The sequence below is a fragment of the Battus philenor genome, unplaced genomic scaffold (genome assembly GCF_028537555.1).
Source record: "Battus philenor isolate CCGP_79_NKW_IND1 unplaced genomic scaffold, ilBatPhil1.0.hap1 SCAF_24, whole genome shotgun sequence".
Lineage (NCBI taxonomy): Eukaryota > Metazoa > Arthropoda > Insecta > Lepidoptera > Papilionidae > Battus > Battus philenor.
In genome coordinates this window covers 8,602,655-8,630,405 of record NW_027181687.1, presented here as the reverse complement: position 1 = coordinate 8,630,405, position 27,751 = coordinate 8,602,655, and the positions used below count along the sequence as shown (strand labels likewise).

The window sequence follows — 27,751 nt, the reverse complement described above, 5'->3', positions numbered from 1 at the left end:
AAAGCTTCGGTGATAGGGAGTAGCGCAATCTTTGATGAAAACTCTTTATGATAATAATAATAACTATTGTTAACTGGCTGTCTCAGAAGATTGTACTGCCAGAAGTTAAAGACATTTCGAATGTCAATAGAAAAAATGTAACATGTTTCAGAGCATTCATATTTCCAGCACGAGTACTGTCAAACGGACGATGTTCATAGTGAACTGTCAATCGCACGAAGTTCGTAGTGAACAGTCAATTGTACAAAATTTTTAAAAAATATTGAAATTTTTCAATTGCGCAATACTATTTATTTAATAACAATCTTCTACGAAGTATTTGACCTATAACCTATTGGAAATCTATAGGGAGGCTATGTCTAGCAATGGAAGTGCTATGGCTGTAACGACGATGATGTATAGATTGATTGTAAGTGTAAATATAAAGAAATAGTATTCATTCGCAAATTGTGTTCTTACCTAAATTTACAATAAGGATCACTGGACCTGGTTTCCACATCCATCGCCGGAAGGTTCTTCGCCTCCACGAGAACGATTGTAACCACGGAGCTCCAGATTTGTGCTTTGAGCCGCTTATTCACGTCACTTAGCCTCGTATTTTTCAAAAGGTACTGAAATTAATGAATTTGGTATTAAATTGTTTTTTATAAATATTATTTATATTTTAGTAACATTTATTATATTTCTATTCTAAGGATAGTATACAATGTTAGTATACACATTATTTAGTTAATGGCGTTATGTGTTAAAATACAGTATTAACTTATTAAACAAATATTTTTATACAGGGTATCTGAAGTCTACAGACCCAGAGACCATCTCAGCGCCCAAAGGAAATCTCGTTCGCGAGGTTATTGCTATCTCAGTGAGTGGCACGACGTGCTAGGGTCAGATACCAAGAGTGTGCCCAACGTGATGGTCAGCATTCAGACGACATAATTTTTTTATATAAATCTAGTTTTTAATATTTTGTTTAATAAATGTTTCTGATTTTTTACACCCTATATATAAGCCCCCATTTAAATAAGTACATTAAATAACAGTAGTTACGTTCCGAATTCTTTAAAACATAAACTATAAACTTAAGGGTTAATTGTGGTGAGCGACTAAAAAAAAAGTTTCTTTGTTTGTATTAAAAGATCCCGTAGAGATGATGCTATAGATTGTTTATTAGCTTTTTAAACTTGTTAAAATATAATGTAAGAAGAATTTTTTTAGGCTTTGTTGCTATAAACTATATTCTTAGAAACTTAGAACAGAAAAATCGCAGTTCGGACAGCGCGGGTAGATGGCGTTAGTTGACGGTTGCCTCGCGCTATTATTTCATACGGACAGTTGCATGTAAAAGGGAATCGCTGATTATTTCAAAGTTAGTTTTTTAGTCACGTACCCTTCCGCTCCGTGAACTCGAAGCTATAAAAGCCTGTAAAAGATGTTTGTGCTGTTAGCCTTACTAACAGCATAAACATCTACCTAAAACAATACAATACAATATTTTGAAGTTAAATAACAAAAAAGAAAGAGTTACGCAATAAATCTATGTCCAATAGTTTAATGTTATATTAATATGCGATGTCAATATAAATTTATTAAAGTACGGAAGGTTTTTATCAGACTCGGTAAAAAAAAATCTATTTGCGATTCACAGATTTTCTAAATATTTCTATAAAAAATTGGACATCAATCAACTGGTGCGTTTTATGACTAACCGTTGTATGTTGAACGACAATCATCGCTTTTATTTTTGTGTTGAACAAACAAATGGTACATAAAGTTACTAATATGGTTGTCTCAGGAATTCAGTATTGTAAACTCTAACGATTTCACTGACTTAAAATAATCAAACAACCCGCAATGTAAGACTGGTCACAGAAAAGCAGGGCTAATAACCTTAAATTTCAATGCTGTTTTGTTTACATCTTTGTAACATACGATTTGTATAGGAAATCTGCTTGCGTAGTATCAACAAGCCATGTAACCCGATCCAAAATACTGAAGACTCGGGAACTCAAGGCGATTACCGCTGATAGAGCACTACGTGACCAGAAATATTGTTATAAGGAATAGTTATCAAGAAAGACACTACACCCATGCTTCGAAGTGGTATAAGTTTAGTTTGTAATATATTTTTACAATAAATAATTATAAGTAAATTGTTTTTTTTTCGGCTAGCGATCGTAATTTCTTTGTAATTAAAGAGAATAAACAAAGTGACGTTATAAAAGTCATTTCGGTAGTAAACAGTTTTATTACAATAGTGCTATTATAACGTCAATTTTTTTTGGATATTCAAGAGCTCAAAGAATACAATTTTATGACTAGGTTCCTCATGCAGGACGTTCTCATCCTTGTCACATATTTAAGGCCAGCAAAAAGATACAAAAAATGTTCCTGAGAAACGTAATATTGAAAAAGTTGACACTGACACTATGTTGTCACTACGAACTCCAGGGTTGTTGCCTTGAGATTTTTTATGGAGATATCTCCAGACCAGAGATGTCTGTAACTCTTCGAAAAGATGTGCTGAATTAAAGCAAAACCTTCGAGTAAAAATGGCGGGGGTCCGATAGCTTATAGGTTTTAACTTCTAGGCGTATTTTTTAAAACCTGTGTCATTTGGAAGTGTTCCCGGAGTTCCGGAGGACACCTTAACGATTTAATTAAAAAAAAAATCACGCTTTGTTAAAAAAATATGTGTATTCGTCAAAGCACAATTTTTTTTATTATTTTCTTAAGTGAATGTTATTCCCCTCCTTTTGTTTAACATTATTTTTATTATTGCTCTTTACGCAATTGCTTTCAACCTAAGGAAGAAGAAATACCTTTCAATGTAAATATCCATTAGTTTGCTCAACAAAGCGATTGCATTGTTTTAAAAAAAATATATAGCTTGCAAAAATGCATCACAGTAATAAAACGTTTCAATATAATATTCATAAATGATGACATTAGAGAAAATATCTGTTTTTTTATTTCATTGACGGAATAATCTTGTTTTAGATTTGTAATTTTTTTAAAGGTTTAGGTTTAGGTCTGAGAGAGAAAAAAAATTACCATTTTTGTGTATTGGATGAGAATAAAATGTTATTAATACCTGTAAGTATGAATCACAAACACCAAGAAACGTACACACCTTTGTTAGTTACACATTGTATGAAACAAAAAATATTAACAGACAAGAATAGAGCATTGATATTTACAAATACCGTTTTGCTAACAATTTCATGCAAAAGCCACCACCGAAATTGCAAAGGCTTTTAAATCATAATACCCTATGTATCCTTTCACCCTTACTCTTGAGTCTTGGAAATCGATTCCCTATCTTCTCTATGAGGTCACTGCAGCTGTTTATTGCTGTGGGCACGTCGAGCTTCTGACCCGGCGGAAGACTTCCAGCTCTTGGTCTTATCTCGTAGTTTCTGTTATTTTAATTGAAATGATAAGTCTAGAAATGTGATGTTAGTAAAAACTTTCTTTTTTAGCAACGTAGACCTTACTATTGATCCATCAAACTAACTGTATTAAGTAATATTAGTAACACAATATGGCGGTGAAAGAAATAAAATGAATTTAATAGTAATGTTTAAAATTCATTACCGAAAACCATATAATAATTGAAAAACCAAGAAAGTAAACAAGCGCCCTTGCTAGATTAATTATTAATTTGGGCAAAGAAATTCTTAGTAAAAAATGTTATAAACCTTGCGGAAATTTTCTAAATTTTATTTCATAAAGCACATTTTTCGAGTGGAGGAAGGACTTTTCATCTGATAGTGCAAGTTCAAAAGTGATATGCTTAAAAGGGACTTTATAGACAATCTCTTGCATAACACCACATCAACACTTGCCATTGTAAAAAAATAGATGTTACTTCTAATGAGCGAAACAGAGATGCCAATAGTTTTAATTTGATTTCTTATACCAAGATAGAACGTGGACCTATTAAAGAGATTTTTTATTTGTAAGGGAAAAAATAAGACTTTACTGTTATTCAATACCTTTCATCGTTGGACGATAAGCAAGAAAGACAGGAGTCACTGGAGCTGTCATAGTTGGTGTCGTTCTCAAAAGTTAGATCTGAATCCGATAAACTTCTGTAGATTACACTGTTGCTTTCAATTCTTATGAAATTTCTGCACAGATCTCCGTAAGTTTCGTTGCCTTCACTTTCAGGTTCATTAATAACGACAGATGGTATATTGTTCGATATATTTTTCTTATTTACTTTATTTTCATTAGATTCTATTGATATTTTATCAAAATCCATAGAATTACTTTCAATTGAATCTTTTTCTTCAGATAGATGTGAGACGAAGTTTGCCAGTTTAGATTTCTCTATTTTACTTTGGACTTGATCTTGAAAATCTTCAACGGTATCTTGGATCTTGCCATGAATTTTGATAAGTCGATTTTTAAGTCGCTCCATTTTGTTTTCTAATTCTGACATATTTGTTTCACTTGTAGTAACGTCAACTTGTTTTTAATTAAGACACTTTATTATTATGCAATTTTTGCTAACAAAACTAGATTTTGTTTTTTGAAAAAATGTTATAACTTGATGATATTTAACTATATTTTGAAAATATGGATATTTAATGACCCCTTCCTAGCTTGCCCACAGAATGTCGTTAAATCCGTTTTTAGCTGTCTTATCACTACTCGACGAAGGGAATATTCCTCCTAAATTTCATGTCTCTAAGCCTTATGGCTCCAAAGATATCGTGAAGATTCAGTACAGAGGTAGCAATCCATTATATTATTGAGAGATATATTAAGATACAAAGTAAAAAACATTTTCAATAATAAATGAATATAAAAACACGTCTGCACTCAGTTACTGTTTATTTCATCTGTTTCCTTGCGGTTATATGACCCATTTTCATTTTCTTTGAAATACTTGTATACGCTATTACAGTGAAACGTAAACAAATCGTTTTAAGCGTACGTGTAAAAAAACATTTTCGGGAATATTACCTACGTTATTGTATAGATACAGAAGACTTGTTTAAATATCTAAAAAATTTCTTTCGCTACGTTTCTAGGAGAATGAAAAAGTTCTGTTATAAAGTCCGTAACAGAACGAACCGTAAAAACAACGGTATCTTTCGATGTTATCAACAGACATAGGGAAAAATGGTAAGAGACTGCGTAATGTTTTATTAGTGGTTATGAAGGTTTAGACCGGCGATACAAAATTCAGGTCAGTTAACACGTACAGACCTTATTTCCATTAAATTTTATTCTTTTCTTTCCTCCATATAGTCACGGGCATTGTCATGATCGAGTTGTAAACTTTGGGACTTAAAGTATTACTTTATTTTTATTTAATATTCTTTGTTGTACACGCTAAGATAGATTTAAATAGTTTTATAATAATAAACTTTATAGTAAACAATAATGTACAAAGGGCGGTCTTATTACACAAGGCAATCTCTTACAGATAACCATAGTATGGAAACAGTAGAAGTATAGATATTACCTATTATTATATTTCTTAGATATATATAGAATGTTGGTCAAACTAGAACATTGTAAACTTTTCAAAGTTTACTGATCGGTGGCATTAACAGTACATACATGTACAGGCAAGTTGAACCTATCACCATTGCTTAAAGGGATCAAGGCAAATGTATTAATGACAATGACTTTTGTGAAAAATATAGAAAAACTCGGTGTGTATATTTAATCACTATAATGAAAGTTAATGTAAATAAATAAACAAATAAAAAACTTGGATTCGACCTTTTAAATAGCGGAAACGTCTCGATATTTTATTTTCAACGACGTGATGATGATGATTTATTTCCAAATAATGGGTAACAGCATATTCTGCGTACCATAAACCATAATACCACACTGCTATTGTGTACTCGCCTGCTAAGTGTGGAGATTACTGTATACCCCCCCCCCCCCATAGATATCTTAGGGGAAGGCCTATGACTTGCAGTGGGCGTCTAGGGACTAAATCGACATTAGTATAGAGGTGGTAAGATGACTTCGTTAAGATGCGAAGGTGGTTGTGAATGCAGGCTGTTATCATTCGGTCCTATTTGAAATCTATAGAGAAGGCATATGTCTAGCAGTTATAGTCCTGCGGTTTAAATATTGATGATGATATATAAAAATGTTATATACCATTACAATGAAGGTTAACCTGTTTACAATATTTTGGTACACAGATTTATTTTTAGAATAACGACTGGCCTCTGGAGCAATGTGTTCTTTTTCACGAACGTAAGAAACGATTCTGTTTATTTGAATTAATACAGCATTAGCATCGAAATGAAACAAATGTTATGTGAAAAATAACTAGTTCAAATCACAATCATAAATTTTCTCATATCTATATATATAAAAATGAATGTTTGTCTGTATGTCCTTTATAGAATCGTAAACTATCTATTCGATCATGTGATGATCTTTAGCAAAGTTTTGTTGTAAGTCCACGAATGTTTCTAATTTGGTTGTTTTTTTAACCAATAAAATGATTTAAAATGTGATGAATTTTTTTTTAATGTCTTTCCTTCAAGTTATTACAGTTGGCGGCGTAGTAACGCGTGCATGGTAGTCAGTAATAAACAATACATTGAGTCCTAAAATGCGATTTAATTTGGCAATAAACCACTGAGTAATTCATAAAACTTAATTATTCTGCAACAATGGATTGTTACGTTAAGGTAAATAAAAGAAGCTGACGCCATTAATAATAGTACAAAATAAAAGTTTCAATATCATTTTAACCGGAATACGTCCAAAGCTGGACATAGGTCTTAGTGTTTTTGGAATGATATCTATGCAGCTTGTAGGTAGGTGTCCTACGTTGGATTTGCATGGTCTTCACTCGAGAACCTCCAGGCTTCAGCGGTCATCTGTTCTGCGCGCAATGTGGCCTGCGAACTGCCACTCAAATTGCCAATACGCTGGGCTATGTTGGTTACATTCGTTCGTCAACGGATCACATAAAAAACTAACAATTATTTTTCAATACTTTATATCATAATTAGTTGGCCATGTTAAAAACACATTCCGAGATTAATCCCACAAACACGTCAAGACTGTTCTTTCGACTTATTTATAGACTTATCAAGGATAAGTAATGAAACTATTTTACCATAAAAACCTTTTGCAAAGTTTTAGGAAAAATATAATAAAGATGAATGGAATCGGAAAAGTTTTATTCAATTTATAACACGGCCTAAGGAAACAAGGATTAATTTATATGCGTAAAATAAGAAATAGCGATTATTGTAGCGACTATTGGTCCAACCTTCTTACGCTTGTTACTCGCGTACCGTCAGACATATCGTACTACGATGTCCTTTTGCACCGTTATATTCATTATAATATAAATATATATAAACTATGTATACATATATATGTACATGTATATGTATATAATAGATACATAATCTCAGTTACAAATGGTGAAGAAACTACAGTAAGAAGTTCAACATCAACGCAGCAAGTAAATCACAGATATACAGAAGGCTGTTGAGGAATTCCCCGCAACATTTTCACTTAACGTTCTAAAATAATTGCTGGACAGTGGGAGGAGGTGTTACATACGTATCGTATAAGGAATCTGCATACGTATCATCAACGTGCTATGCAACCTGATCCCAACATTCACGGCATGGCATCGCAAGGAGATAACTACTGATGCTGCTACGTGACCAGAGGCATTGTAAGGAATAGATATTAAAGATGACACTCCATCTTCACACTCGAAGTGGATAGTTAGATTACTTAATTTGTTCTTAAAATAAATAATTATAAGTAAATTTCTTTTTGATCCTCCGGCTGTAGCGGTCGTAATTAGCTTTTATCTTTGCAGAATACTACCAGTATGTATATTTATATACATGTTTATTAATAATTTTTTAAGAGAAAATAATCGTATATGCTATAACTATAATAACGTTCCTCGTTCTTAGTGAAATAACATGTGAATATTTGGGTAATTTTGAATTAATCTAATCAGTAACTTTTCAATAGCTTGATAACAATGCAATTGGAAAGTTCATGTATATGACCATTCGTATTACGTAAACAATACAGCTTTGTGAGTTTTAAATTATCTAAAAATTTTTTGGTATTATTAAAGTAGCGCCTCAAAAACAAATTAACAAATTCGGTAATTATATTTAACAAATTCACGTAGATAAAAATAATGAAACCTTTTTGGATTAATTTTTTATATATATATGTCATATATATATATATGTATATATATATATAATTTAAAATTGTTTAATGAACACGTTTGAAAATATATACATAGTTGTATAATAGTATAGAAAAATGCACAACGGGCCGGCTTATCATATAATTTCCTTCAGACAACCATAGTATGGAAACGGTATAAGGATAAATAATGAGTTGTCAACGGTTACATATAGACAAAATATATTATACATTTATACAAACATATGTAAATATGTTCATAGCCTCTATTTATTCATATAGACTTATAATAAATACAGTGGATGTCCAACGGTTAAATTGGAGATAAGGAGATAAGGTGAGACTATGAAACCAGCAAGCGCAGCGTTGGATGTCCATTCCCAAGGTAGACTAACGTCGTAAGAAATTGGATGAAAGCAGCTACCAAATAATTTTATTGGAAATCTATAGAAAACATCTGTGTCCATCCTATGACTGAAATGATAATGACATATTTTTTAAATTGCACAGAGTCCAAAAATAAGTATATTTAACCACTGTTATAATCGATGAGTTCATTGGCCGTAACCGCATATGACACATCGATATTGGATGTATTAGTTGTCCTTTAAAACATTTATATTGTTCTATTATCACATCAAGGCCCGACGATACAAAGGATACATATATGACCACTGCCGGGCATTATAACGCTTTTTACGTAGTTATCTAGTCATTGTTGACTGATAATATACAGGTCGTTCCATTATTATGTTGGGAAAATAATTATATAAATACACGACTATAATTGTTTATGAAAACTCTTGTAATTAATAATATAATAGCAATTAGATTTCTTCGACTTTTTTATTTATTTATACTATTTTGTACACCATAGATAATAACAAAAAAGAAACAATTCGTTTTTTTTTTGTTATTATCTATGTAACAATTTTATAGAAGTATAAGGTTTAGTTAATAAAAGTGTAAGATAAAATTACCTATCATAGTTGTGTTTTGGAATAAAATGTATTTTTGATATTGCTGCTAATATCCATTCTGTTATATATGTTTGCATATGTAGTAACAACTATTTATGCATATTAAAAAGTTTTCTTAGTAAGCCGGTAATCGAATGAGTAATGAAGGATTCTTAAAAAATAATTAAATAATTTTGGAACGTAATAATGGAAATAAGTTTATTATTCTAATAAAAACAGATTAAAGTTTTGAAAAAAAAATGTTACGACAATTAAAACAAAATTAATCAGATAAATTTGCTAATAAACTGAAGTTGTTGATCAAGAAAAACTTTTTAAGAAACTAAATTTTAGTCCATCGTACAAAGTTGTGTTCAACAAACAACCCAAGTCCTGTTAAACAACAATTAAAAATAGATTAGCCTTCCGGATACTAAACAATAGTATTTTAAAAGAAACGAATAACGTAAAATTTATTGGTTTATTTTTTTAAAAGTACCCGTAATGGATTGGAACGCTCAATTAATTAGTCAAAATCACTGATTAGCTAAAAAAAGTTTGACAAATCGTAGATCAAGAAAAACTTTTCTAAGGAACTTAGTTTTTCCATTAATTGTCTCCTAATCGTTATCAATCGCAAATCAAAATCAATGTTAAGGACGTTCTAAAAACCAGTCATGTGAAACAACGCCCATTGCAAGGTATAGGCCTCCCTCAAAGTTATATATGGGAGAATATACCATAGTAAGAAAAGTACCAATATATAGCTACTTCTGTCAATGCAGCAGTAGTCGTGCAATAAAAAGCATCGTTCGCCAGCCCACTGATAAATGCGCATGCGGCAAACAATGCGAATTACACAACTACCACCGTTAAATCACTCTACACGTGTTACACCCCTCCACGGGGCATCCTCAGGAGTAATGTTACACCGCTTAGTGCCAAACACAAAGTCAATAAGAGTTCGCACTAATCAAAAACCATTGGAGGAAGTAGCTATATATTGGTTCTTTTCTTACTTAGGATGGACTTCCGCAAAATAACGCCTGAATCCATAAGGAATATACCATAATTGCCATGGTTAGCAGGTGCGTTGACGATCGCAGTATATGGTATTATGGTACGCAGGGCACGTTGCAGTCTATCCTCTGGAAACTTGTTTGTGAGCAGTGGTAATCCTATATAGTTAATTCACAAAATGTAAATAATATAGAGGACTGTATCCCGGGCATCGAATCTGCGACCTACGATCGCAATCAGTTCTCACCGCTTGGCTAACACTGCTCGATGGTTTAGGAGAGGTTTATTAACCATTGAACTTTGTAAACTAAATTGCCGGAATGATGTAAAATTAATAACTGGAAATAAATGTATGAAATAGTTAAAAATACCCATAACTTTTGGACATCCTGTATAGTGCTATTTACTGTACGGCTATTAGTAAAGGCCTTGGAACTATGGTGTCAGATGGAAGATAAAATGCAAGTGACGTCATGACCGCCGCAAAGTTGCAATGCGGGTTATGCGAATGGGTAATAATAATGTTTAATAATAATTTAATAATGTTTAATCCTTCCAAAATAATTAAAAGTATATATAAAAGTTTAAGAAGTAATATATAGCACATTTGCCAGTAAAAAGTTTTGAAGCTTTACACCTATTTAGAACTAATCTGTATAAAGTGATCGCTCTAAAAATATATATATTTTTAAATTTAAACGCAACAAACCTACAATTTATAGCAGTAAAATTTCTGCTAGGACAGGTAGTCACCAATAAATAATTTTTAAATGTAGTACGTCGATTTTGAAAACACTTATTCTTACTAATATTTTATTTATTATTTCTGAAACTATTCATTTTGGATAAGGTGTACTCTATATTGACAGCAAATGAGCTATACATTCACCCTAGGCAGAATATCGCCGGGAATTTTGTTGCTACCGAAAAATGTCATCAGCGTGTAGTTTTCTCTGATCGGAGCTGACAACTTAGTTTGACTTATGTATTGAATAAGTACCTACGTGTAACAAATTAAGTATTTACTTTTAGATAATTTTTTTGTTTTAAGAGTGCGTTTTTTATAAATGAAACATCGTAAAATCGACATCTAATTCTTGATGTTTACGTCTCCTTATTTTAAGATCAATTCAAGATATTTTAGATTTTCAAATCAGTTAGTTTCACTAACAATTACTTTAATATTCGTTTCATTTAATTAAAAAAATATATCAATGTATGTACATCTATGCATACAAATATTGGAATATTTTATAATGTGAAATAAGATTATTTGATAAAATATGGTCATCAATGATCCATTTTTAAGTATACAAAACATGTCTTTAAGTCGTCATTTATACATATACTCATAATATTGATTTAAACAATTGCGACTTTTTAATTTAATTGTGAATAAATTTGAATATAGAATATTAATCGAAAGAAGAAAAATCGATACTTTTTTTTGTAATTTCATTATGGTTTGTGTTATAGCCTTCTTTAATTGAGAAACACGTTGCAATTTAAATTTTAAATATATTGCTTTATTGTACTCAATATTTTTCATGTACTCCACATCCTTGGTCCTTAAGCCATGGTCACCATGTCAGCCGTTGGACGCCTCCTGTGTGGCATAGGTCCTCCTAAAGCTCGCAACGATGACCGGTTTTACGCTACCCTCATAAGAAGAGAAGAACCTAAATCCGTCTCAAACCCACCTTTAATAAATAAATACTTTTTTAACATTATTATACGTCCCTTTTTTCAGTTACGTGTACAATAAATAATATTAAAAAATATAACGCAGTGTTGCACAGAATTTTTCGTTACAAACTGAAGTATTAAATAGCTATTAAAACACGTCTAGATCTGCTATATCGCTAATTATGTTAAAATACGCGAATTGCATTAGCTGTTTAGAATCAGCTTGCTATGGCAGCATCACGAACCGATTCATCAATATTTATCTACTGTAAATACTAATTTTTATCTTATTAGTTTTTCTAGGTGAAGAATAACATTTAAATTCACAAACAAATACGTTTGTAAAATAGTTTAATGTCATGTATTTATTCAAATGTAGAATACACTTTTGCTATCAGCAAACCGCACCTTTTAGTCTTAAACGTTATAAAATGACCGGAAATGACGTTGTTTTCGATGAGTTAGATAAGTTAGCTAGTATTCAACTACTTTAAACATTCTAATTTATAAATTAAGATGCATAATCTAACAGGGCCGAAAGGTTCTCAAGTGCCGGCTATGAGCTGGTAGACGTGGCATGGATAGGTCTCCTACCAAATGGACCGATGACATAGTACCCGTTATTTAGCCCTTTACTGTTTCCATACTATGATAATGTTATAATACCGCCCGTTTGTTTTTACTATAATGCAACTATGTATATATAATCTAGCGTGCAGAGCAAGGAGTAGTAAATAAATCTTAGGTTTTGAAGTATTATTTAATATATTCAAATCTAAATTATACGATAATGTTTATGCTGAAGGATTCTAGAAGATATAAAGAAAGGAAATTAAAAATCAAATCAATTTAATTTACAAATCGATTTATATGTATTTTCTAGTACGACCAGTTGGAAGCAGCTCACATCCTGATTTCCGAGGACCTTAACAATGTTGTCTTTCCACCTTATGGGTGGAGATCCTACGCTGTACTGTTTGTGATCTCTCCAGAACCTTCTCCATAACACTCCACTCCCAACGGCCATCTGTTCTGCGCTTTATATCGCTTGCCCCCTGCCACTTCAAGTGGCAACCAAAAAGTCTAGTTGATTACTTTCGTTCGTATTTAAATCTAATTTCCTAATTCGATCTCGTACAGAAATTCCGAGTATAGCCCTCAGCAATGATCATTGAGCGACTGGGAGCTTGTTATTGAGGGTCGGAAATGGAGACTAGGTTTATTGTCTACGTCATCACTGATAACACATTTATTTAAATATTACGGATAATTTTCGGTTTAAATGTTTCCGTTATTGAAAATGAACGTTGTCTTAAGTAAACCTACAGACATTTTAATGAAGCGACGACTGATTTACGACGGGATGCGACTTGTCAATGGTCTTATTGATGAGCTTTAAAAGTAACACAATATTAATTACAGTAATGGCCACTTCAAATGTGACCTAGATTCATTTGCTAAATTATAAAGAGCAAACCTAAATTAACGCGAAGGTATCAGATTTATAGAATGTTATTTCTTTGCAATATAATTTAGCAAAACATAACCTGGTTATAATCAGTTAATGAATAAATATGGTTTTAAACAAATAAAAACATGTTCTTTTTTCTTAAAAGATTACCGTAACGAAAGAATACAATCTTAATTATTTTATTGTTTTCTTAATACTTAGAGTCGTTTAATATTGTTAGTTATTAAGGTTTAGATTTAAGCCGATATAAGTTTTGAACTATTTAAATAAAACTAACGCAAACTTATGTATTGCTATCGGCGTGCCTATTTAAAATACTTGAATAAAAGCTCCGTCAAGGTATACTATTTAAGACATAATGACAGTCGTATATAGGCTTGCGGATCGACGAGTTGAAAGAGCAAAACTAAAACTAGATGAGACCATTTTGGCGGTAGAAACAAGCGATGATGCTGCCTTTTAATTTTTTTTAAGAAATGCTTCCTATCCATTGGCATTTACATCTTCATCAGGTTAGAGTAGAGCGTAGCAGAGCTTAGCCTAAACTTCTTTATAATAATCTTGAGCGTTACGTCCGGGAGTTACGCATCGGCCGTTAAATGTTTCTTTCCTCACCATTTCAGCCATAGGACGTCCAAGGCTTGGTATAGACCTTCCTCATAGGTTTATAATAGGTTTCTATTAAGAAAGTAAGAAAAGGACCAATATTTAGCCACTTCCACACATGCTGTGGCAGTCGTGCAACAAAGTGCACCGCCCGCCAGCGCCAGAGTGAGACACTCTGTGTTTGGCACTAATCGGTGTAACATAACTCCAGAAGATGCCCCGTGGAGGAGTGAAACACGCGTTGAGTGATTTAACGGTGGTAGTTGTGTGATTCGCATTGTTTGCCGCATACGCATTTATCACCGGGCTGGTGGGCGGTGCACTTTGTTGCACGACTACCGCTGCATGTGCGGAAGTGGCTAAATATTGGTCTTTTTCTTACTTAGGATGGACTTCCGAAAAATAACGAATGATTCCATTAAATATTAAAGGTTTCTATTAGTTGGTTGGAAGCGGTCTGTATCAAACGTCTTCCGTCCACCTTAATGAGATCGACTGTCTTTGTGGGTGGACGTCCTATGCAGCGCTTGCTGGTCCGTGGTCGTCAGTCCAGAAACTTAATGCCCCAACTGCCATCTGTTAAGCTCGCTATGTAGCCTATCCACTGTCACTCGAATTTGAAAATATCCTGAGGCATGTCGTATAATTTCGTTCGTTTACGGATCCACCTCATTCCTGATACGATCTTTTCTTGATTGCATTGGGAGGCCGCCAAGTTTTTATTTCCCTTTACAGATGCGTCATGAACTGACTGAGTACATAGGTCCTCGACGGAGGACTTGGGTTTGGAATGTCACTCGATTCGACGTTGCCCGAGAACGCCAAAGCTTATTTCGATCTGTTACTATTAAAGGTTTATGGTCTAAGGTTAACTGTATTAAAGATAGATACTACCAGTATAAGTACTAAATATATCTATACTAGGGTCACCGAGAAGTTATGTAGCAAGTTCGTGCTTTATATAAGGTATGGTAATCAATTTAGATTAAAATAACATTAGATATACAGAATAAGAAAATATTAAATTAATTTTTTATTTTTGTGGAATTAGCTAGAAACTATTCTATGACATTGATAGAAAAACATGACAGTAGAAAGCATTAAACGATTTTTATTACTTAAATGTCGAAATTTGAGTTTTGCTAATTTTAATTAAGATGGGGATAGTAAAGACCATTTCAAAATAATAGCGACGAATCTCATATAGATATATAACGAAACATCGAATAATGAATAAATCATTATATAGTAAATAATCCTTAAGAAACAGTAAATGTAATTTTGTTAAAATAGCCGAAACGTAATAGTAATAAAATAATTAATATTACACCATAAATTTCATCATGTTCACTAATGTGTCTCAAAAACCTATATAAAGGTATGTATGTTTACATATAGGAGTCATATATTAATCATTTATAGTAAAAACAATTGAGATCGCGATATTAAAATTCGTCATTAACTACCGAAGTATAAATTATTTTCGTATTCCAAGTAATTAACAAACAACACAAAAAAATTCAGTGTAATAATATTTCGGATAAGTTTTGACTTGATATTGCTATTTACCAAAGTGCTAGTTGTCAACAACACTAAGAGAATTAAAATATCTCATATTAACATCAGTTAATAATGATATAAGAAATAATTTAAACAAAATGATTTAGTAACTATATTTTAAAATTAGTTAGATACTTTTACCAGCAACAGGAACGATTTGTTACTCGCACACAAAACAACAAACCCGGATCCACTACATTTACAAAATAAAAAAACCGCCACATATAACTCACGCTACCGATGACTTAACTGTTCTCTTAAAACCTGAATATCAAACCGCATATACAGCAGTATTGTACAAATCTAGAATAATTGTGAAGATCGTTAGTTATAACAGTTTACAAGTTGTGTTATTTTTTAACAACCAACAAAACACAAACAAAGAACTCAGTGCAACGGTTTTTAAATTATTGTTTAAAGTTAAGCTCCTGTATAAACATTTATTAAATTTGATAATTATTTGTACTATATTTGGTTAATATTCACATCTTTCTTCACATTTGCACTGTATCACTCATCATTTATGTTTACTTTCCGCATTCGAGGTTATCTTTTTTCGCGCGTCCACACCGCGCCAGTCGCGACCTCTTACTAACACGTCGAAATTGCAATGAGCAATAAACTATAGAAATGTTAACAGAGTAATAAGGGCACACAGAGAGAACGTACAATTTTTATGTACCCGGTAATTATTAATGTGAATTAATTGAATATTTTTAAATATATCATTTGCTTAATTTCTTATAACATCTTTATGAAACATTGATTAGGCGTTTGGAATTATTTAATCGACTCGAACAATATTTTTTTATAACATAAATATATATATGATGATTGGGAATAGTTGTAAAATCTTTAAAGCTTTTGAAACTGAGCTATGTCAAATCATCATGTGTACTTGATAAGTGTCAATGAGAATTTAATAATGTAAATACTTTAAAAAATATTTAATTTTAAATCACTTTTCTGTTCCCAAGGTCACAGGTCTGTAAGAAAATATTAAATCATCATTAGTAATTTATTATATAAATGACCAGGAAACTATATTTTCTCTACATAAATTGTCATTAGTTCATATGATTGTTATTCACAGCTCATTTTGTTTAGTGATCAACTCTTATATTTTCAAATTTTTTACCTTTAATAGCTTTCTCATAATGCACTATTTTCGTCTGATTTTATTACACCTTTACTTCGTGAACAGGGTTATCAGTACTGTATTATTTTTTTATCTTATACTTATAAATTAAGTTTTAACGTGACTAGTAAATAAATAAAGCCAATGTAATTTCTTATTTATATTATAAAATATCATTATGTGGTAATATGCACAAATTATTTTGTTCAAGCTGATGTTATAATGTCTTTGTATTATTTATTAATTAGTCTGTGGACGGTTTCAATCTATTAGAAAAATTACCGTCATTCTGAATGAAGTAATGACGGCTGCACACCGATTTCGAATTATTTAAAATAAGAATGCCAATAATTTTTATAAGTTTGTCAAAGAACACCAAGTAAAAACAAATCTCTATTAAATATTTAAGATTTAAAAGGTTTATACAATAGATTGCTGTGATATTATCAACTTAAAATATATTTTCTATAAAAATGAACTAAATTATACAGAGAGCAAAAACATTTCTTTTGTTGTAAAAATATAACCAATATTTTGATAGGTCGCAACAAGTAAATTTGTTGTCCATATAATGATTGCTTGAAGGAACCGACGATTACAAGCAATAAAAAGAATATTATCCTCTTTTATTGTTTCATAAGTAAAACTCTTTGTTATTATTTCCTATAGAAAAAGTAGTTTTTAAGAAAACTTGTTTTCTGTAGTATACTCAGAAGACACGTACTTTCACTTCCATTGCTTGTTGACAAATAAAATATATGACATCCAATAGTCGAAGGTCTGGAACCGATTATAATTTTTATATATTTTGGTTTTACTTTGTGTATTTCGTCTAGAAGAGTTTTCTTGTCTTTTTTTTTAAATTAAAAATCTTTTGTTTTATTGAAAATATTATGATTTAACAATAAGGGAAAATTATATTCGACTGATATTTACCGCGATGCATATGACGATTATTTTATAAAAATTTCTAATCATGTTTTGGTAAAATGGCTGGTCTGTTTAATTCACGTCATGGATTTTACGTTTAAGGCTAAATCTTTTTATGGCCACACAATAAATAATTCAGCGGTGTAATATTGGGGCGGGAAATTAACTGACATATTTTGAGAAATAATGCATATTTAAAAAAATATGGTTTTGGTATAAATATTTTTTCATTTTTAACTTTCTTTTCCGCGTGTTATCACCAACTCGCATGATGAAAAGCGAAAATGTGGTCGAAGATATAGCACGCAGATTCCTTCTGACGCTGAAGAAACCTAGGTTATAATTTTCAGGAAACAAGGAAGCCGGCAGATCGTGTCATGTTCGGGCTGTGCGTATTAGAAATGAATAATTAAATGTGAATGTGTTGGTTTAAACTATCAATTAATATATTATACAAAAGTTTTCATTGATAAATCTTTATTTTTTAGGTTATTACGTTTGTTAAGATTAAATCTATGTACTTGTGTCAAGATACCTAAACTCTATTCTTTCCGTTATGTGACGCTGTACGTAATATTTCGAAGAAACACATGCCGCCTTCAATCATTTTGTTTGCATAACAATTTTATGTTTGTATCGATACAATTTGAGTATTTCAGCACTAAAATATCGGCATTGTTTACTGCGATGCGATGTAATGTACGGGAATGTTTTTTTTAACCTACATTCTATGTAGTCTGTTGAGGTTTAGCAGTTCATGTTTTTTTTAACTTTGAAGTTACGGCCAGCTTCCGGACATGTTTAGTGATCGATGCAAAAAAATCGATTCTAAAATTAAAAAGTCATTGATATGAATAAATAAAGCCATTATAAGGAAGCTCAATTTTCGATTCTAGTTCTAATCAAATTTCAACAAATTTCACAAATGATCCAGGGTGGATAATAATATGAATAAATAAATGAAGGTCATAATAGGGGAAGCTTAATTTGATTATAGTTTATAACAAATTGGACTATACTGACATTCTTTTTTTTACGTACGCTGGTGAACACTAAATGTTGCAAAGTGAATAATAATATGAATGAATTAATACATAAAAGAAGTCGTAGTAGGGAATCTCAATTTCATTCTAGATTCTATTATATTGGACTTTTCTCTAACTTTTCGTGATGTATACAATGGATCACTGAACGATGGCCAATAATATGTATGACATAATTATGATTAATAATAAAAATTATCATTAGGAAAGAAAAATACTGTTGAGACAGTCAAAGTATTAATTGAATTATACTCTCAGGATATTAAATTGTGCTATTTTTATTTATTTATACCTGTAATCTAACATAGCGTGTAATATAATAAAGCGTTGATCTAATGGTGATAGTCGGTTATTAATATAATAATAATAATAACAGTTTAGTTCTACATAAAATTTTGCAATATCCTTCCTACGCAACGTCATATCTGTAATGATCTCTTTTAGTCATGCGATGTTACGTCTTAATGGCCCAGTAATTTACATACCTTTGACGCCGTCAGAGCCAACACGCATAGACTAGATTAATGCTTCATGTATTTATGCAGTTATACGAGTAGCATTGCGTTTCTAACCCCGTTTTGCTCCGAACAACTTCCGGATCTTCGGAGAGCTTTCTGGTTATCGTGGAGCTCTCGGCACTTGTCGCCGCTATTAAAGAGGAACTTAAATAAATTCTCCCCTACGTTCTTCGCTTCGATATACAACCATCAATCTACTCACGACATCGTCGGCCGCATTAGCCTGGCTCGCGTTCAAGCGAGGATGGTCAGGAGTGGTCCGTATCTTCCCCGACCACCCAGAAGTCTCAGACACGGGTATAGTCCCTCATCGTGCGAAAGTTATCATTTTATCGAAATTGGAATACGATCGTCCGAAGTCAATCTTTTTTAGCTCATAGACCGTGTGCTCAATTTAGACGAAGCTGCATAAAGCCTAAATAGGCTAGCAGCATAACTTCAATCAAATCAAACGCAGACCGTGTTATGAAAAATATATTCCTTACTAGTATTTTGACTTTTACTATTGTTCCGCGTAGGACGTGTCATTTATTGTTGGGCTGTAATAGGTTTTCCTTTATAAGATGAATCATAAATAAGGAGGTTATATTGGCTAGCTGAAGCGGCATTAAACAGGCCATATAGGTTACAGAACTGATAGCTGGCCCTAAGGTTCTTAGAGAGAAGACCATGGAGCGGCAAGCACAGCGTAGTAACTCCACTTACAACGCGGACAGACGACCTTGTTGAAGTCGTCTTATCACTGGTTCTGTTGGAAATCTATGAGGAAGGTTTATAGCCAGCTGCGTACATCCTACGGCTGAAATGATAATGATGATTGTGCGAACATTTCTAACTTAATTAAAGAAAAATTGCCAAGCCGATTTACTTTTTACTTCTCTGTACTTAAGACGCCATCTTTGTAACCCAGATACAAACGCAAATATCTTAATTAGTCAGCAGCAAATAGTGCAAACGAAAAAATTTTTACGAAAACTTTTCGCTTACACCTTTTACCCGACCTAATATATAGATGCGGGATAAAAGCTATTTATCTTACGTATGTATTCAATTTAAAGTTATAGATGTTATAACATACGTTATAGCACAGAACAGATAATAAAAGTCATTATATAGATAGCGTTTTCGTAAGTTTGTCATTGCTTAAGTGACAGCAAATATTTAGAAAATTTGTATTCTAAAATATTATCACTAATAAATGTACACGTAACTAAATTTCATAGGCATACATTGGTATAAAGATTATGTTTATAGACTCTTATAATCAATGGGTGTATAAATTATCTCATAAATCGCTGTTGCAAATAAGCAGGTGTACCAGAATTTGTAATTGTTATAGCGTTTAATTTGTCATTTTAATAAATAAATGCTTTTATTAATAAATAAATTAATATAATAAATATCTTATCACTTAATTATTATCGTGTACTCTCGCTTTATGTCCATAAAAATGTATGAAAGTGGGTCATTGACCAGGGGATTAATGTGTATAGGGGTTGGCCGCTATTTTCAGTGTTCCAGCGCTAAACTATTGATTGCTGCGAAAAGGTTGCACACGATGATAATATTCGGACTGTTTTATATTCTAATGAGAAATAGTCACAAATTCAACATTCTATATGCTTTTAGTTCCAATTACTTTTTTATACTACAGGGTGATCTGTTATAGGTGAAAAAGATTTTAGGGGGTAGAAATTATTATCTCATATATAAGCAAAATGCTTTTAAGCATTTACACCTATTTCCAATCGCCACCTTTCAGAGAGATCATATTAATGATTTTTTTGAAAGATGTTATTGTAATTTACTTTTTCTATCGGATTCTTACTGGCCAATACCTTCTATCAATAAATAATTATTAATATGTAGCCATTCGAATTATGAAAACGCTTCTTCCTTACTATGTAATAATAATGTTATATATTACCTCTGAAATCATTGATTTCGAATAGTTTGTACTGAAAATTAATTGACCGCAAAATGTGCTACACATTATCAATTTTAAATTTTTTACACCTGTAACCAATCACCCTGTATAATGTACAGATTAATTCGTCACTTTAAAAAACTGACCATGTTTTAGTAACTCGATAAGTTTGATAACACATTTATTTTAGCTCAAAGCGAACAATTTAATTCAAATTTTCTTTTTTAGCTTAAGGAAGAACAATCAGCGGAAAGACGAAAAAGTTAATTACATAAGTTTCCAATGTGAAACTTTTAGCTGTAAATTAAGTAAAGTAAGGACTTAGTTTCAAACTGACGACTTGGGAAACTGTTTCAAGTACTTTTTTGTATTGCAGAAAGTTTTTACATTGGCGACTTAACAACAAAGTACTGTGAAATATTTTATCACTACTGCCGTATAAGCTTAAGAAACCGAATCCTTTTATCATTATCATCATTTCAGCCGTAAGAATTCCGAAGATCTTAACAAAAGGTCAACTTTCCCTTCTCCCACGTCCCACGCTATACTTGCTGGTTTATAGTTTCCGCTCTAGTGTTTTAAATCCGCAGTGGCCATCTATTCCGCGCGTTATTGTCAGCTCATTATTCATTGTCACCTCAACTTGCTGATTCGCTGGGATAAGTTCGTTACTTTTGTGCTCTACGAATCTCCTTATTTCTGGTTTGAAACCTTTGCCCTTGTCGAAATTTGCATCAAATTAACGATGTTTTATACCCACAATCCTTCGACGAGGTCAAATGAAGCACAATTAAGATAAAATGGTGAGTTTTAGCCCTGTTTAAAAATAATTACATCATCATCATTTCATCCGATAGACGCACTGCAAGCATAGGCTTCTCCCAAAGAAAGCCACGATGACCGCTCTTGCGTTGCTTGCAAGCAGTGACTTCCGATCTGAACTATGTCTTCGGTAGTGGGAGGCTTAGCCACGCCGCATGCACCCGTTTGCAGCGGCACTGCCACTTCAGATGTCCAGTTCTTCTAACTACGTCGGTGATCTTGGTACTCCTCATTTATGATTCGATATCGCACCAAATCTTCAAGCATAGCCCTCTCAACAGTTCTCTGGTTAACCTTGAGTCTTATTACAAGGCCCATCATTAACGACCACGTCTCAGATCGATTAGTCATCACCGGCAACACACACAGATCAATGACCTTCATCTTCAGGAATTAATTACTTTTATTTTTTTTCATTACAACAAAAAAAAAATATCTAAAATTCAGTTTTTTAAAATAAGCAAACAAATGTGCAAATATTCGTATACATATAATCCCAAGAATGTCGTCAAAATGGATGCCCGCATTAATAATCGATTTGTCATGTGCTCGACACTGACGGAAGTTATCCGGGCCATTTGTTATCTGTATTTTTCATATTGGTACGCATACTCTTTGGTGTGCATCTTCAATTGTGTTTAAAAAATAAAACTGTCATTTTTTATACAAAGAAAATTACATTGGCTTAAAATGAAAGTGATCAAATTTAAATACACCTATCCCCCGATTTACATGGTACTTGTTTTACACGTTTTCGCTTTTACACGGTTTTCCAAATAAGTTTTTTTTTTTGTTTTTATCGCATTCTACTAAATGCTACTGTGATTGAACACGTGTGCTATGTAAACATTTCACGGGGAATCCCGAGCTCATGTGCTGCATTTGCTGCACACGCACACTGTGTCTGTATTTCTCCGCGCAAAATTAAAGTTTTATCTACGGAAAATTGTATTTGAATGAAAGTTACACAGTTACAGAAAGATTTAATTTTCCATATTCGTAAATTACAAGTGAGTGCATATTTTAGGTTAATATAAATAAAAAAAAATTGTGTTTCCGTAATATATTAAATATTTTAACTTGTCAACGCATTTTATTTTTATTTATGTGTACACCTAAAAATATTGAAAAACATGACAACTGTTAAATAGCAAAATTATGCATTTTTCTGCAAGCTTTCCGATTTACACGGTTTTGACTTGAAGATTTTTAATTTTCGATTTACACGTTTTTCTCTGGAACGTATCTACCGTGTAAATCGAGGGATAGATGTATTCTTTTAATGATGGAATTTAGTAGTTTTTGTGATTCCAATGCTTGTGGATAGCAAACGGTACAATTTAAATTATTATTTGAATAAAGATATTAATTTAAAAGGAATTAATTTAAAAGCTTAACCATCACGTCCAATAACTTGATAGTTTTAAATTAATTATTGTCAGGTAAACATGTATTTAGTAAGCAGTTAATTGTAAAAATATAATTTATGAGTATGGATGAATATTGTTATGCTTGTTGAGGTGTATAAACAACTACGCAGTTTCGGCACAAGCAAGATATAGAATTTTAGCTTGAACCGCGGGGAAATTCGCATCTCTGAAGATTTTAGGCTATTGGTCGAATATAAGAAGATTCGTCAAAACTACGAATGTATTGGAAGTATGTTGTGATTAACGAAGTGATGATATAAGAGTTATATATATAACGCTTTTTATACATACTACTTCAGTTCTTTCAGTGACAAATCCATTTTTGAAGTTTTTGTAAAAAAAAAAAAAAACATTGCAAACATTAAATATTGTTTCCTGAGTCAAGTAAATAAAGCATTGGATAAAATATTGCCGTAATTAATAAAAAAATAACGAAATATAAAACCAGTAAAAACTTTTAAAGTTAAAAATTCATGGCAATATATAGAAAATTTAAATAATTGTTCTAAAGGATATAATTTCCATATTTTCATTGAAGGTTTACCGGCATCTCGCTTTGCATATAAATTGAGAGGCGTAACGGAATATTAACACCATATAAAATATCTCTACTTCTTTTATATGTTACATATGTAGTACGGATTAAAAATATATCATTGTTTTTCTCTTAAAATGATTCTATAGTCTATGATTAGAATTTTTTTTCGCAGTATAGTGTACCTAAAAATAACTAATGTTTAATTTCTTTTATGATGTTTTAACAGCGTATACTTATTGTCATTAAACTAAATGTTATTATTATTCATACATTTATTCTTAAAAGCTGTGGTCTATAATCATTATGAACGTTAAATGTGAAGAAACAAATGGAATTTAACAACGGCCGGAACATAGACAGCAAAGTAAACAGAATGTAAATGTATTTCGTAAATGTAAATTTATGCATATACTGGCTCAAGAGATTTGGAGCATTTGACTGTGTGCTTGTTAGTATTGTAGTGTGTTATGTGTTCCACATAATATCACTGCAATATTCACAGCTCGCAAAAGTACTATTACGTAAGCTATGTTCGGGATATAATCTGGGGTTTCAAAAGTTCTAGAATTTACTCTTTAGCACAAGGTTTTTTCTGATGTCATTGCATGTTACCAGGATTATAGGTATTGTATAAGGCAAACTAAGTGACTTTACATATTCGAAGTTCTTTCTCTTTTGTATAGGAGCATTCTTAAAAATAACTTAAATTCAATTAGGGCTTTGTAAACAAATGAGCAGTGGTAGCCCAGTAGTAGAGGTTGTTGGCTGTGATTTAAGATCGTAGATTACCAGGATGTAGCCTTATATAATTCACACTTTGTGCATTAATTAAATAGGATTGTCACTGCTCACAAACAAGTTTTCAGAGTGTAGGCAGCATTAGAAACGTCGTCTGCGTACCATATCACACTAAAATCACCAACCTATTTACCAAGCTTGGCGATTATGATATTTCCCCCCATAGATATCTTTCGAGGAGGTCCGTGCTTTGCAATGGGCGTCTAAACGACGACATCACTTTTCATTCCATCATGATTTGATTTCGTAGTAAAATCCTAAGCATAGCCATCTACACGGCTGGTTGAGCCATTGTGAGTTTGGTAAATAGGCTCTGAAATGACGATGGACGACGAAACAAAAGTGACCACAAAAATATTTATTTCAACAGAAAAGCATAATCTTACATCCATGTACGTAACAAAAGACAGTAGTTCATTATTATCTTTATCATCAGCTGTAAGACGTCCTCTGCTAGGAATAGACCTCCCTTATAGATTTCTAATAAAGTAAGTTGGAACCAGCTTGCATCCAGTGTCTTTCGATGACCTTTACAAGGTTACCTGTTCACCTTCTCCTCTTACCTAGTTCGACGTGGTTAATAAATCCCGAGCATAGCTACCTTCATAGCTCGTTGAGCGACTGTAAACCTTCGAAAAAGGCCAATGAGAAGTGAAAGACCACGTTTTTCTTATCAGTTTCGTTTTCACTCACTTTCGTTTCCCTACAGATATTCTCCTCATTCCGTAGATTAACTACCATTATCAAACCATAATATTATTCAAGAAAAATCCTCATTAAGATAATAAACACAAAGAAATACCTGTTCTTTATCTTCTTGAGACTTTGGCCATAGGGTGACGTTCAGCACAATTTCTCCCATGTCCTGGTTCGGTTTGTTGGGGTCATGAAGACAGAGCACCAGGTCCTGTGTGCGGCCTAGTTCTAACGCTGTGAGGTCCAGGTAGCAAGAGCCCATGAAGTCATCCTGTAGACCCCAGTCGTAGTCGAAAACCTGGATATTTTAAAAGTATTATTGATGACTAAGAAGAGTATTCAATTAATACAATGCTTGGAATTCTTGTGGGGTGAAAAGTAGGATGTAAAAGAGATTTATTCACTTAAGATTCAGATTAGAAGATTTCTACCAGAAGTAATCTACACATGTGTACATGTGTCTATATTTATGTAAAAGAGATTTCCGCCTATGCACTGACTTATATCTCTATACTTGTATCTCTGGAATCATTAGGCTTTCAGAAATAAGAATTAAGTAGGAATATGCCTATTGTATATAGTTTTGTCTCTGTGTAATTTATGTATAAATTACTTCTAATAGACGGAAATAATCTACACGTACGATATATTTAGAACCATAAGGTTTAGAGACTTGAAATTTGGTACAATTATTTATTTTATCAGGTAAATATCAGCTAAGAACGGATTTTACGAAATACTATCCACAAGATGAGTTGTGGAGGGCGTTTATTAAAAAATGTGTATTGAGTACGTTTGAAATAGAAAAGATTTTAATCAATTACTTCCATAAAACTCAATGCGGACCTGACAAAGCGGGCGGCAGACAGACAGTGGTAAATATTTTTTTTGTAATCAATTCGTAATGTACTAAATGTTAAATGCTGATATCATGTTGTAATATTATTAGACAATTATCATTGTTAGCATTTTATTTTTAAATGCTTGTTATAGTTGCTTGTAAGTATGTTAATGTTTAACCCTGACCCCCTGACAGCGTTTAAGGGAGTAAACTTAACTTGTTTAATTAAGACCTTCTGTTTGTTTAGCCCATTACAGCGGGTCCCAGGGGTAAATTACTTTAATACTTTGTCACGAACGAAAATAATAAAATAAAATAAAAATTATTACAATATGTGACGGAGAATGCTAATATTTATTAAGGATTTCATTGTATCTAAACTGCAAATTCTTTTCATCTATAACTAAAGAGAATAGTTCCAGCAAAAGGAAGTTATGTCACACGTTCTATATGTCTTTGTCAAGTGATCGTGAAATTTCTCCGTTGTTTAAATTGGTCTCCACGAAGTCATAGTTTCACTATTATGAAGTTTCTAAGGTTATGTTTCTAAAGTTTCTGTATAATCTAGAGTTTGCACTGCAGTTTTTCTGATGTCTTTAAAAGATTAATTAAGAAATGGCTACCATCAGTGTCTACATGCCAGTTATAACCAATTTTTCTATACGATTAGAGTCACGTGGAAATAACGTTCAGAAGATAATATTTCTAAACCAATAACTTCTCCAAACGTTATTGTACAATTAAAATTCATTGTCATTATCGTAGTTTCAGCCATAAGACGTCTAATGCTAAACATAGGCTTTCTCCATAGATTTATAATATCAAAACGGCATCAGGGCGCATCATGCGCCTTTCAATGACCTTAACAAGACCTTAACAACCCTTGTGGATGGACGTTGTACGTTGTGCGTACCAGTTCGTGGCTTTAATCCCAGAACTGGTCAATTCGCTGGGTATACTTATATGATTCACTTCGTGCATTAATTATCTAGGATTGCCACTGTTCATTAACGAATTTCCAGAGGATGGACAGCAGTTTCCTCTGTGTACCATAATACCAAGTAAGAAAGGGACCAATATTTAGCCACTTCCGTACATGCAGTGGTAGTCGTGCAAGAAAGTGCACCGCCCGCCAGCCCGCTGATAAATGCGCACGCGGCAAACAATGCGTATTACACAACTACCGCCGTTAAATCACTCAACACGTGTTTCACCCCTTTACGGGGCATCTTCAGGAGTTATGTTACACTGATTAGTGTCAAACACAAAGCTGTGCAGAGTCTAGTTTATCAGTGGGCTGGCGGGCGGTGCACTTTGTTGCACGACTACGACTGCATGTGCGGAAGTGGCTAAATATTTGTCCTTTTCTCACTTAGGATGGACTTCCGCAAAATAACGCCAGATTCCATTAAATACTATAATACCACACTACGGTCGCCAACTTGTCTGCCAAGCGTAGCGATTATGGTATATCCCACCATAGATATCTTTGTGGGAGGCGTATGCCTTAGACTGGGCGTCTACACGAGGACTATCTCTTCATTTCATCATGATTTGATCTCGTCGATAAATCCTGAACTTAGC

At 32.6% G+C, this 27,751-nt stretch overlaps 1 protein-coding gene across 1 annotated transcript in view; it reads right to left on the bottom strand.

Annotated features, from left to right (window-relative positions):
* LOC137924556 (multiple C2 and transmembrane domain-containing protein-like) overlaps positions 1 to 27,751 on the bottom strand; it is a 53,912-nt gene that overhangs the window by 9,379 nt on the left and 16,782 nt on the right. The window contains exons 5-6 of the mRNA XM_068767946.1: positions 25,433 to 25,624; positions 460 to 611 (exon numbers count right to left, since the gene is read on the bottom strand). Coding sequence (XP_068624047.1) covers positions 460 to 611; positions 25,433 to 25,624 — 344 coding nt within the window. The remainder of the gene's footprint in view (positions 1 to 459; positions 612 to 25,432; positions 25,625 to 27,751) is intronic.